This window comes from Coptis chinensis, chromosome 3, assembly GCF_015680905.1.
Source record: "Coptis chinensis isolate HL-2020 chromosome 3, ASM1568090v1, whole genome shotgun sequence".
Classification (NCBI taxonomy): Eukaryota; Viridiplantae; Streptophyta; class Magnoliopsida; order Ranunculales; family Ranunculaceae; genus Coptis; species Coptis chinensis.
In genome coordinates, this window is record NC_141458.1 from 108,487,620 (window position 1) to 108,501,747 (window position 14,128).

Below are 14,128 nucleotides of genomic sequence, written 5' to 3' on the forward strand. Positions count from 1 at the left end.
GGAAATTCCCAATCCGGATCACTGAATTACTTTAATTTTATGGGCAGATTTAGGACTCAAAGCCATTAGTTTAGGAGCATTGATTACATATGAATGTCACAAATGTTTGAATTTCCATAAATCTTGAAATTTTACAATCAAACTTAATAGTAAATAATAATCTTTGAGCTGTTCTCAGCATGAGTATTAGTATATTCTATAAGCATGTTGATATTGTTTCATTGTGAGAACTTATATGCTAGTATGTTGCACGTGCGTAGCACGTGGGTTTTATATTGTGGAAAAACTAAAAAAAGTGCTGTAATTTGTTGTGGGCCAGGTTAAAGAAAATAAAAAAAAGGCTAATGGGGCCATAGGAGACAAAAAGTTTCGAATAAAAAAATACAGAGCAATAAAGATTAATTTGACCCTATAATATAGTTTTTACACTTATAGTTGAATGGTTTTTTAGAAATATAACGTATAATGTAGCAACAAAACCATTAAAAAAAAAAAAAAAAAAAAAAAAAAAAAAAAAAAAGAGAGAGAGAGAGAGAGAGAGAGAGAGAGTTGCATAAAAGCGGGACTTAGCTCAGGGATGCGCTTTTTAAAGTAGTTTATATATATAGTATTACCCCCCAGTACAAAAAAAAAATCAACTAGGGACTGTGTTTTTTTTGTGTGTAAAAACTAAAAAAAGTGCTGTGTTAGCTAATTTGTTGTGGGCCAGGTTAAAGAAAATAAAAAAAGGCTAATGGGGCCATAGGAGACAAAAAGTTTCAAATAAAAAAATACAGATCAATAAAGATTAATTTGACCCTATAATATAGTTTTTACACTTATAGTTGAATGGTTTTTTAGAAATATAACGTATAATGTAGCAACAAAACCATTAAAAAAAAAAGAAAAAAAGAGAGAGTTGCATAAAAGCGGGACTTAGCTCAGGGATGCGCTTTTTAAAGTAGTTTATATATATAGTATTACCCCCCAGTACAAAAAAAAAATCAACTGGGGACTGTGTTTTTTTTGTGTGTATTTAGGGAGAGACCCTAATTGCCCATCTAGTAGGGGAGAAATCCTAATTGGCTCATCTAGGGGGGGCAACTACTGGGGGGGGGGTGGTTAATATATGTCTTACGATATCATACACTCTCTAATTCCCTATGTGCCTCACACAATAAAATTATATCTAATCACTATAAGTTTCTTACACAAATCTTTAAATAAAATGCACTTTAATTAGTTGCGAATGAGAGCATTAAAATACCAAAAATTATGGCGTTCTAAAGCGGTGCCAGGGTGCTAATGGGTTGCCTTAGTATTGTGTTCGTGCTGGGTGGGTCAAATGTAAGATGTAGCTCCATAGAAGTGGAAGCTCTTGTATCTCAACACATCCTGATGATGAAAATGGAATGAGTAAGTCTATCCTATGTACAATACTTAATGTTCATGTTTTAATTTTACTTATATTTAGATGAGCAGACCTACTACCAGGTTTTTCATGGAGTTTTTATTTTTTGAAAAGTTACTTTTATATTAAAACTAGCATCATGCACGTGCGATGCACGTAGTCATTTTAGAGGCTTATACATTAGTGAGAAATCCAACAGTTTACGTATCTGAACTGAATTAACTCATTTCTATTGATAAATAGAAAAGTCTTCAAATAGTTTAAAAAAAGATCTAGTGAACCAAATGAGAAAAAGAAAACAACATATAGATTTACAGATGCATCATATCATCTACAAAGTAGTTGGTAAAAAACACATAAAAGAAAGCTTAATGTCATGTACATGTACAAATGCTAAAGAACAAAATATTTGATCTGAACATGTCTCTGATATTGCAGTGAAGTTCTTCGTTGAATATAGCAGATGTCATATTCAGATAGATCAAGGTGTTCCGGATCAATTAAAATTTTCCTAGCAGAGATCTTTGAATTTTTTATTTTATTTTATTTGGAAGGTCATTTGAACCAAGTACTCTGGAAAACTCTTGAGCATCAAATCTTCGAGGACCTAATGAAGGAATGTGAGAATAATTTCACGTGACATAGACTGGCATACACCATTATAATGCAAATCATGCATTATCTTTCTCGAAAAGATTAAGTAGAATTGTCTCAAGTGAAGCCTCAAGTACATCAAACAAAACTGCCTCCAATGGAGCTGCATCTATTGTAGCATTTGATGTCATCGGCCTTGGAATATAGGATATCCTACATCTCAAAGTTAGCTTTTATTTAGATTTTGAATTTTTTGTAAGTTTTGATAAATACTTACAAGGGTTTCCGATCACTACAACAGATTTTCCCGTCACTACAATTGGTGAATTGCCATGAAATTTTGAGTACTCAACTAATATCCATGCCATTGTCTGAAATACCATCCCAAAAGCATAATTAATTAATTAGACACTAAAGTTTGCTATTCCTTTTGACCATATATCATTGCCCACGGATCTCAAAAACATAATAAGCCAAATTCAAAGAAATAAGCAGCATTTAATTATGTTGGACTAACATGTGGATTTATTACCACATCAGGTGTTGGAACATCAGTATGGACTCTAATTATATCATGTATCTTATGTGTAAAAAAAATTTACTAATTCCAACTCCATGTAATTAGCAGACTCATTCATGTTCATTGTCAACCCCTTTGTAAAAGTTATATGTGCCTAATAGAAATGTAAAGATAGCGGCGTGCAAAATACTTTTGAGATGTGGATAAAAATAGAAGGAGCCTTACTTGAGAGTCATTAGACCCCCAAAAATAGGGCAGAGGATCTTAATAATTGCTACAGATCGACTACAGGGAGTGCCCACTGGTAAATCGTATAGCAATCAAACTGATAAATAGCACCGAAAAAGAAAAACTAATCCTCAAATGCACCTAAAACCACACAGTTGGTAGAAGAAAAAAAATCAATAATTACCTTATCATTAAGCAATTCGCACCTTAGAGCCTTTGCGTAGTGAGATAACATCTAGGGAAACCAATATATCTTCAACCACCTATCTAAATATCAAAAAAATATTGACATAAAAAAACCACAATTTGAGAACATATTCAACAAAAAGAAAACAAACAAACAAAAGTTTAATAAATAAATAAAAAAACATAAAGATGCTAGGTTACAGTCTTCGAATGAGTGTTAGTACAAATATAAGAATCTAAACTACTACTAAGTTCTTTCAAATTATAAAAGTAATTTACAATTATGATTCACTCAATGTCGTCCATGTATTGAAACCTCGAAACTCCATAACTAAAAATGATTCACTTTATTTCGTCAGTAGACTCAAGTGCTCAATTGAATAAGCTTATAGGTCAATGAGCAATAGTATACTTGTTTAGGCATAATGGTAAATGGTACCTAGTCTTAATTTTATAGATTAGGAATGCACTAAATCTACCTAAGGGCAAGGATCATCATTCCAACAACATCTTAGAGTGAAATAGGAGACGAACATAAATGTCATTTTTAATAGAATAAACACGATTGGATACGTAGCTACACAATAACACAATGCAAAACACTGTAACACTTAATAGTTGTCCATAATCATGTTGGATGGCAGTAAATATAGCATCACAAATTCAAAAATAAACTTAAATATTGTATCTACCAATCTACGCATGTGAAGATACTTGAACAGGAGTGGGAGTCAATAAATTTCTTCCTAAAGTTTCTATTGGAAATACAGTCAGCAGATATGAAAATTGATAAAATACGGAAAAAAAGCTCTATTCATGTATAAGGTATTGATTATGTGATCTTAAAAGAAAGGAAAAAAAAGATAAAGAGTGCTATCATCCTAAGCTAACCGTTTATAATTCAAGTAGGAAACAATTTGAGAATCGGCATAAATTAGGAGATTAAAGCAAAACAAAGAGGGAGATGGAAACTGTGAAAGTCCAAGGAGGAGTAGCTGCCTTTGTCTTTAAGAGACTTAGGAAGCAAGCCTCTGGAGGTTAAAAACCAAATACTTGGTGCTAATAATCAACAAACATGTCAACTTGTAATTACAAAAATTCTATCATCTGAATATAATGGAACGACAACCTACTTGATCCCCCATATTCAAGGAGCTCATATTCTTGATGCCAATTTCAATATTTCTTTCATCCTTAGTGTCAACATCAGACTCATTATCAATCTCATTAGTTCCAGTTCAAACCTGTATCGATCATAAAACTGCATCAGAAAGCAAGAATATATATATATATATATATATATATATATATATCAAAAAAGCAGGGCAACATGCAATTAAATGAATCAATAATTGGTGTGGGGAGACATTTTGAATAAACTACTTCAGGACATATATTGCATTATAATCAAATTGATCAAAACAACAAAATGAATCTAGCTAGCACCTCCTAAGTTTGAGCAACCAATAATTTTCAGTTTCTCCACTTCACATATATTAGTGAGGAAGCACTTTTAAGTTTTAACTATATATTGGAAAATTATTGGTATCATGAAGCTCTAGGGTAATATAGTTTATGTACTAATTAACTGTGTACAGAGATATAGCTCAATAAATTGATAATTTAATAAGAAAACCGATGAGAGTTTCAATCAATGGGTGCATACCTCGCCAATGCCAATACAAAATGTAAGGGGTTTCCCACAATTGTAGCTGCTATCGAAGATTTGGCCATTCTCTAGCTTACCCACGTAGTGTGCCTACAAAATCATCAAAACTGTAATAAACCTTTTTTTTTTTTTTTGAGGACGATGAAGGAGACTGTGCATAAAGAGATAGGAATAATCAAGAACGGCAGTGATAAATATACCAGCCACAAACATCATTGGAACTCAACTATAGCACTCACCAGACTGTAAATACCTTGCCATTGCATACTCTTCTATGACGTCTTTGAGGATGTTTGAAAGTTGAGTACCAATACCCAAAACACGGTATTTGCGTCATAGATTTTGTGGATTTGAAGTTGGATATTTAGGTGCAATCCCCAATCCCCATTCTTGGGACACTCATCGAGGCCAACAGTTCACTTTCTAATTAAAACTAACGATGAATAGGAAAATAAAGGCGGAACAGAAACCTGGAAATTAAATCCAATTCAAAGAACTAATCTATATCAAACCACACGCCCAAAATTCAATCAGAACAAACCTTTTGAAAGACCATAACCATAAAAATACCCAATCGGAAACAATCATACCTGATGGGAGGTTCATAAGCAGTAGAGATATAATGACAAAGATTAGTTCGCTAATCCATCATAGATTAACTCATTGTTTCAACTATCCAAATTAGTATTTAGGATTTACAAATATTGAAAACAGATTTTTGTTTTCAATATTTGTAACTAAAAACCCTAACATGATTTTTGTTTTGGTATTGAGGAGAGAAAGAAATCGTGAATGACGAGATTAGGGAGCACACCACAGAGAGAGAAGAGTAATTGAGAAACGTAGAGAAAATTCATTTAGATTGTGAAAAGACCAAAATACCCCCACAATAGGAAGAGAAAAGACGAAATTGCCCCTGTGACGTACGTGAAAAATATTGTTCATTAGACCCCAGATTTTTCTAATATAGTAAGATGTATCACATATACAAATAATGTCCAACCAATTAAGCAGACAAGTGAGAGAGGACCTCGTTGCCAGATACTAGTAACCATATACGTAAAGAAAATGTACACAGTACACCCAAACTACTCCCCTGATCGACTGGTCCCTAATCACCTAGACTCAGCGATGATGTCGTGCCAATGCATAACAATGTCCCTGAAGATGTAGTCTGTTCCATCAAGCTGGAAGTCCAATACCATGTGAAAGCCTTAACTTCGATACAAGTATGTGTTATATCTGGTGGTCTCCTCCTGAAAATGTGATTATTTCTAGCCTTCCATATATCCCAAATCACAGCTAGGGCCCCAATCTCCTTCGCTCCGAATCCCCTACTTGTCAGTTTCGGCCATGCAGCTAACCATTCCTCCAAATAAAATATCAATTTGGGCAATTTTTGGAAAAGTGGCACCAATCGGTTGCATAAGAACAGTCCAACACTCCAAACCAAAAGGGCATACTAAAAAGAGATGCATGATGGATTCACTAAAACCGCTGCACATAGAACAAGTGGGGGAAACATTGAACTCTCTGCCCAAATCAGTGAATTAGCCGTTAGCGTGTGGCCTTGTAACGTCATTATTATAATATAAAAGCCATAAAAGAATGAGCGGAATAGGGACTTTCCATACAAGTTTTTCATGGAGTTGCTTCTTTAAGGATAATTGATTGCTATTTTCAATCCAATTTATTCTCTGAGTCCGGATTCAAAGAGAGTACCCGCACAAAACAACTTGTGTGGGCGCACCCAATCTCGTTAGATTTATACATTGTGATTGAGATTACATAACATGGACTTAATACTGTTTTGTTTCTTTGTTACTGAAAATAACTGTCATAGTAATTTAATTTGGTAACTAAATCTAAACAAATCCAAACAAATTCGAAAAGAGAGAGGTCTTAATTCTGGCCGCAAACTCCGGTCGAACTCATTTTCTTCACTCCTATTTTTACCTCTTTTCTCCAATTTCACTTTCAATCTATATTTCATTTCGATAAAGTTACAAAAACTTATTTGTACGTGGGACTTCTGTGTTGTGGAACGGTTTAGAAATCGAAAATCATATAGACTTGCATGGTTGTATACATAACACCCACATTTTAAATCTATTTTAAATTTGTTTTAAATTTGTTGCCGATTTGCTTGGTTTAGTTTCCAAAATAAAAGATTTTGATGGCATTATTCTTGGTGACAAGGAAGAAAACAGTGTTAATGAGCAGTTATCTAATCTCAATCCCAAAGAAGATCTAATGTGATAGAGTACACCCACACAAGTTACCTTGTGCGGTTAACCTCTCTAAATCCGGACTCTTAATTCTCTTGCAAATCTTTCTGATACCTCATCAATTCATTCTCAAGATTCATCCAACACACTCAATCAATCACAGAAAACCAAGTACCCTTAAGAGATGCAAGATCCTACTGCATTATGGGTTTTGCTGGAAATCATGGAACTAATCTGAAAAAGGAGTTACATAAAGTATATCTTCCCTCGAAAAGAAAAATATAACAGTCAATATATCTCATGAAACAATAAGAAATAGGCCTCAACTTTCCAAGTACAAAAGTCCAAAGACACCAGCAGTGACTACATAGATATAGAGTTTTAAACCAATTAAAATTCGTATAACTACACTTACGCAAGTAATTGTCTTCGAATTCGAGTAGGGTTTATTAACAAGTTTCCAAAAACAAAAAGGGTTCGTTTGTTATAAAACTGTAACCAAGACTCAAACCTTCAGTGGTTTTGTAACTTTTGTCCACCTTCAAAAATGGTACACTTAAAAAAACAATCTTCAACGGCAGCTATTGCAACAATACCTAATCATCAACGAGACGGCTTCAGATTGCAACAACTAAAACCTAGTAAGGACCTTATCGACGAGATTTCATGTCACAAACTCATCGACCACCGATCTGAATTTGATGAACTCAACAATAGTGGTTCTTTGTTGAAGAGTCAATCTACTAGTAGTACTACTCCGGATAAAAATATCGCAGGATTAAGTATCCAAGAAGAAACTGGGACAAAATGAGGATTCATATTCCGGTTGAAAAGAAGAAGGATCATGAAAAACTGGTGATCAAGAACCACAGCTCTACTACTACTGATGACCACGTGGAACAACAATCTTTAGTTAAACATGATTTGAAGTTGAAGCCATGGAATTTAAGGCCAAGAAGGAGTAGTACTACTGCTCATGTTGCTAATGATACGAATAGTAACTCCAAGTATGATAGGCCAAACCCGCATTCCAGGAAGACTGATATAAAGAAGAAGGAAAAAGGAAAGGTTTTGATCTCACTCACTAAGGAAGAGATAGAAAAGGATTTCTCACGCTTGACTGGAACCAAACCACCTCAAAAACCAAAGAAGAGAGGAAGTAAAATACAGATGCGTCTTGATTGTCTGCTACCCGGTTCAAAGTTCAATGGAATGAGTGCCAATACATATAGAAATTCCTTTTCTTGATGCCCATCATGTCTGAGTCTTATATAATGTAATCCGTTAGTTTCCTTTGCATAGATTATTAGGTTTAACCGCAGCGATTCATTTTGCCTGAGGACTTTTCTGTCTTAGAGCAACGATAGTCGTAACAATGGACATCTGAAATAGACCGAACTTCTGTTTGGGAATGATTACTGTGATGAATTTTGCTGTAATTTACCTTTCTATACCTAAGTAACAAGTTTGTCTTTGATTAATTGATTCTCCATAACTAGATCTTCATATCTATTGGAAATGCCCAGACATCAAGAATTTTTCAATGGACGCATAAATAAGACTTGTACTGCAATGCAAGTTTTGCCCTAAAACTTTCATTCCCTCCACAGTGCGCTCTGTTACTAGCTTTGGCATGAAAACCAATACACAGCCCAGAACAAGTCTGAACTCTGAACATCAATGCCTCGGCAACAACAGACACTTCAAACTTATTAACTAGTGTTTGTTAGAACATAAATTTTTGTAAGGCATATGTAGTGCAAATTTATAAGCCAAAAGTAGCAAACCAGTGTTGAACAGTTACAGAGTAAATTTGCTCTTGCAAGAAACGATCTGGAAAGCCTGCTTATTCCAAATATTCCAAATTACACTAACAAAACTCACGGCAGTCAACTACTTCAACTTTACATGCAAAACTTCCTCCCACATACCAAACATAATTTGATACCGCCACATTGAGATTCAGTTTTGTTGTGCATATAGACACAAACTCAACCATGATAGGAGTCGTGCCATTACTTCAATTGGAGTACAAAAGACATAGCAAAATTTGATCATTATTCTTGAACATCTAATGCTACTAATATGGTTAAACCAACATAATTGCATTGGTAATGTAACTCCACATTGTCACACCAGTCAAAATTTGATCATCCAAGGCTAGTATGCTTACTTATATGGTTAAACAAACATAATAGAAATTCTGGTGCCATACTATGAAGCAGAACAAAACCAGTGCGCACAAAACACAAACAATTCAACACATAATCGAACATACAAAATTAACAGGGCTCAATTTATCACCGATACCAGGCCCAAGCGTTTGATTTTGGACCCAAAATAAAGTGGGGAAAGAACAAAGAAACTATTTTCTGGTGTCCCGGGGAGGAACCCTTAACTCATTCCTTAAGTTGCGACCAACTACCTTCAAATCTTCTATCTGTAAAAATTCAAAAATGAATACTAGTATCCTAAGTAGTAATTTTGTCTTTTACTAGTAAACTGGAACTTGAGATTTAATAATAATAATAAAAAAAGGTACCTTGTGAATTCCGGAAGCGTTTAAGCATCCAGCAACAGCAGTGGCTCCAGCGCCTACAATGAGAGAAGCAACGAAGAAGGCTTTGAAAGGTATTGTATATGAGGATGACTCAATTCGACGGCCTCTTCGATAAGTTATTACCCCAGTCACTGCTTGTGTTGTGCTTGCTAATGCCCACCACCAGTACCCTTCAACCCCATCACCACTACCATGATTGCTGCTGCTGCTTTTCTCCTCCATTTCTCAAATTTGATGTTTCATTCGTGTCTAATTTTCACTCTGGCCAGTTCGTCTACTAAATGGGCTTGTCTAATGTTTCTAACTCTTATTTTTTTTTGTTCTGGGCTCTTGTGGCCTTTTTACCTGGTATGGCCTGACCCGAGTTCAAAAGCAAATAAATAATTGTTGAGCAATTCCGGGCTTTAAAGAGTTAGGAATGGGTCATTTCTTGGTGAAAACTTTGAAATGCATTATTTAAGAAAAACAATTGCAGCAATTAGATAGTGGATTAAAGAAGCATACGAATAATACGATACAATACACATGGAACAACCAGCCATAAACTTACACTTCCCTTTGCACTGACTGACTGGCAGAGCTCTTAAAAAAACAGAGAAAAGAATGGAAAGCCAGTAGAGTAAATTCAATCCATCACTTTATGTACTACGATGACAATTCTTAACCTTAATATATTTCACTAGACGACAAATTCAAACGTGTATACTTCATTCAGGGTAGGTAGCCTGAGCGGAGCTACCTCATACATGCAAATTGGATAGGTTATAAAAGATCACGCATATTTCTATCTATTTCCCATACAACAGTGAACAGACATTTTTAGCAAAATAAAAAACAAAAGTATCTCAGGGTTCCAGCTAAGTAGCTGACAAGAGATTCATTCTGTAGTGATATTTCTTGTTATATCTGTGGTGGCAGAACATTCTTAGAGACTACTGAGTTACAACTTACAGCAAGAACACAGATATAATAGCAGTAGTTATTATTGAACTCCTGGTCTACTCCATCAATATAGCAAACCATAGAGATGAGTGAGTACTGCATTAAACCCACTGGGTAGGTAATCTACAATCTGGATACAAAATTCGAATACATTTTAAACAGTCTCGTGACTGTAAGCTCTTCCCTGTGTCTTCATGAAAAAAAAGAGATCTTTTTTTGCTATTCCGTTCGAAGTCGAGCTTCCCTCTGTCAAAACAAAGCGGAAAAAGGTCCACACATTAGCACCATATGTATCAACAGGTTCAAAAGGCAGTACATAACGTGGGTGCTACAGGTATTCTCTAGTTTTCATCTTCACTTTGAATGTGTAGAACTGCTTAACAGGATGGTGTAATTGTTCTCTACTTTCCAACTTCACTTTAAGAAAGATAACCTAGTAATCAACAGTTGTGAATAATTCCTCTGCTAATGTGAAAAGCTATTAATATCCAAGGCAAGGACATACCCTATTAATATGCTTTCACCACACAGCGTCTAGTACCAAAAATGAAAAGCTTATATGATCTGAATGTGGGGAGTATGTATGGAAAAGCTTCTCAATCCACAAAAGCATTTCTGTTAGCTTCTTAGGGATCCAAGCTTTTCCCTAGTGGCTTCCTTTTCTTTGTGACATATGCCGTAGCACGAAAGTACGAGAGAGATGGTGCAGAATTGGAACAGAACAAGAACAACAAATACCTCCTTCTTCTTGCATTCCTTGTAAATATCAAATTGTTCTTGACATTTGCTCTTTTCAGAGTGAGATTCCTCTAAGCCTGCAATGTATACCATATAGTTAATAGAGGCCAACAGGATATAATTTATTTTTGGAAATTGTCGAGGATAGGAACAGTGATCTACAATAATATGTGAAGGAGAGGAAAGCATATGATGCTCAACGTCAGTGAGTACATTATGCAGTCCATTTCGCACGACAAGCTTGTCCTTGTAATGTGTATTACAACTTTTGAGCCAGTCTTCCAATTTAAGAAAAGGACCAGATAAATTTAAGAAAGGGTCTTTGATAATTGATATTCAGATAGTGGAGTTTAAAGCAATACATGAAGTCTTTAGTATTCATCACCCCTCATCAAAGGTCCATGTGTTGCTTTCAACCTCATCTAAAGATAACGGACTCAAACAACAGAATACCAAAGATATGAGAAAAGTATAACAATATTTAAGAACTTATCTGAATATCTACCTCTGGAACATGGATCCAACGGACCTCTCATGTCTTCCTGATAGGACAGATAGTTTAAGAGTTCTATATCTCTAGATACTATAAAACTTCTTCAATACATGAAGCAAGAGGGCAGGATAACTAATCCGTGGAGCTATTGATGATAATGATCTCTCCTATTGTGGTACACCAGGTGAAGAAAGAAGTAGCGTAGTTTATGGTAATACTTCCAAGGGGTGATGGGAGGGGAGAAGGGTGTGAGGTAGACCAACCAAGGAGAAAAGTGTTACAAAATTTAACTATTTAACTGGATATCAACCTTAGGGATCATGGATCCAACATCTTATGTCTTCCTAGTAAGACACCTCCTTCAAACTATAACTTTATTACCTTTAAATTGTGTTTACTCCTTCCTTTGTCAAAAAGGAATTTGCTTCATGACAGCTTGGAGTTAAAATACCATAAACTAGACACCGTGTGATACTCATATACTTTATGCAAAATACATGCTCTCTTAATCATTCAAATATACACACTATGTGATTTGTCCCCTCTAACACCTAGAGCTCATTCTCAACATCATTTAAAACCTTGCCAAACTTTTGAGAAACTATGGTTCACTTCAAGCTATAACACTTGACACCAAAGTCTTCAAATTCCCGCCATCCACAGAAACTGATTGGGAAGCGATACATCAATGAATGAAAAGAAAGAAAGAATGAAGCGACTTCTTCATAATTTCATAATAAGAAGTGGGACCTACCCGTTATTCTTAGGAAGGAAGGGGTATCCGTCACTCTCCTCAACGGAGGAACCTGCCTTTGATTCGCTGCCTCTAGTGCCCTCCCCCCCCCCCCAAAAAAAAACTCAATCTAGGTTCGATCCAAGTCCAGATCAGATCAGAGTTCCCCTGGAACCAGAACAAAATCCATAAACCCCAGGTAGCAAAGCCTATTCTCTTCGTGTCGACCTACTTTTAAGTAACTTATTTCTTCTCGTATTTTGGATAAGGATCTGTTTACCATAAACGAAAAAAAATGTAGAAACAATAAAATAGACTTAGAGATTGATTTCCTTATATTCAAGTCTCGGAATTCCAACCAAACTAAGTTTAAAAGATCATACAAATTCTTGCTTTACATTATGAAATTTGCAAAAAAGAGAGAAATAGGGGGTGATTATTACATTTGAGAGAAGCAGTGTATTGAGGAAAGCAAGGAGAGTCTGAGATTCTTGCAGCACTGGGATATGACGCCATCTCTTCCTTCTCTATTCTGTTGCCACATTTATAAAGGCCTTTTAGTATGTCGTACAAAAGCCTTTTTCAAGCCCAAACTTAAATCCAAAGATCCAAAATTCGAGCCCGCTTTGTATATTACAAATTTATAATAAAAAGAGATTTACTTTTGTGCTGAAAATATTGTTAGTTTTCATTCGGAATTCATTTCAATCAGTGTCGGCCCTGACATTTTGGTAGCCTAAAGCAAGACAATAGAATGTGGCCCGATATGCGTTAATGTTATCAATTTTTTTTTTTTTTAAGTTGTGTTATTCAATATAATCCAAGAGAGAACGAGTAAAGTGATTTTGTTATTTGACGTAAGAGATTTGTTTTTTTTTGTTATTTGTATATTACAAATTTATAATAAAAAAGAGATTTACTTTTGTGCTGAAAATATTGTTAGTTTTCATTTTATTTGTTTTTAGATATAAAAGCAAGACAATAGAAAAGTTTGGTTGTGTTTTAATAATCCAAGAGAGTGAGTTGGTTTAATAGTTTTTTTGTTTTTTAAATTGTTTTTTTAATCGAGGGGTTTAGTATTTTTAAAGAGTTTAAATGAAAGAGTTTAACAAATACAAATTCTTTACATTATTAAAATAAATTTACAAAAAAGATAGAAAGAGTGGTGATTATTACATTTGAGAGAAGCAGTGTATTGAGGAAAGCAAGGAGAGTCTGAGATTCTTACAGCACTCGGATACGATCCACCATTTCTTCCTTCTCTATCGATTCTCGTTGCCCCATTTGTAACGGGACTTTTAGTATGTCGTACGAAAGCCTTATCCAAGCCCAAACTTAGATCCAAAGATCCAAAATTCGAGCCCACCGGCTTTCTATATTACAAATTTATAATAAAAAGATATATACTTTTGTGTTGAAAATATTATTAGTTTTCATTCGGAATTCATTTCAATCAGTGCCAGCCTTGACATTTTGGTGGCCTAAAGCAAGACAATAGAATGTGGCCTTATATGTGTTAATGTTATCAATTTTTTTTTAAAACTTATGTTATTCAATATAATCCAAGAGAGAGCGAGTGAAGTGATTTTGCTATTTGACAGAAGAGTTTTATTTATTTTTTAGATATAGATAAAAGTTTAGGTTTTTTAATTGTGAGTTGGTTTAATGTTTTTTATTTTTTTTAATTGTTTGTAACGAGTGGGGTAAGTATTGCCAAAGAGTTTAATAAAGAGTTGGGTTTCCGGGATTGTGAGTAATTTTGTTATTTGGTAGAGAAGTTTTATTTGTTTTTTTAGATATAGATAAAAGTTTGGATTTTTTTAATTGTGAGTTGGTTTAGTGTTTTT

At 34.7% G+C, this 14,128-nt stretch overlaps 2 protein-coding genes across 3 annotated transcripts; both read right to left on the reverse strand.

The window, feature by feature from the left end:
- Positions 1-8,960: 8,960 nt before the first annotated feature.
- LOC147512809 (StAR lipid transfer-like protein) lies at positions 8,961-9,710 on the reverse strand. Its single transcript, XM_086595815.1, has 2 exons — positions 9,358-9,710; positions 8,961-9,255 (listed from the first exon to the last, which is right to left on the reverse strand). Exons 1-2 carry the CDS (start codon positions 9,595-9,597, stop codon positions 9,181-9,183), a joined length of 315 nt encoding a protein of 104 aa, XP_086451941.1. The 5' UTR covers positions 9,598-9,710; the 3' UTR covers positions 8,961-9,180.
- Positions 9,711-10,191: 481 nt separating this feature from the next.
- Positions 10,192-12,876, reverse strand: LOC147512810 (Cox19 family protein (CHCH motif)). 2 transcript variants are annotated; one of them, XR_015215111.1, is made up of 3 exons: positions 12,725-12,876; positions 10,823-11,132; positions 10,192-10,563 (listed from the first exon to the last, which is right to left on the reverse strand). XR_015215111.1 is itself a non-coding variant. In XM_086595816.1 (3 exons), the coding sequence occupies exons 1-3, from the start codon at positions 12,795-12,797 to the stop codon at positions 10,537-10,539; spliced, it is 177 nt and encodes a 58-aa protein (XP_086451942.1). In that variant the 5' UTR covers positions 12,798-12,875; the 3' UTR covers positions 10,192-10,536. The 2 variants fall into 2 exon arrangements, 1 of the variants encoding a protein (XP_086451942.1); XM_086595816.1 differs by having other exon boundaries at positions 11,056-11,132; positions 12,725-12,875.
- Between the last annotated feature and the right edge of the window lie 1,252 nt (positions 12,877-14,128).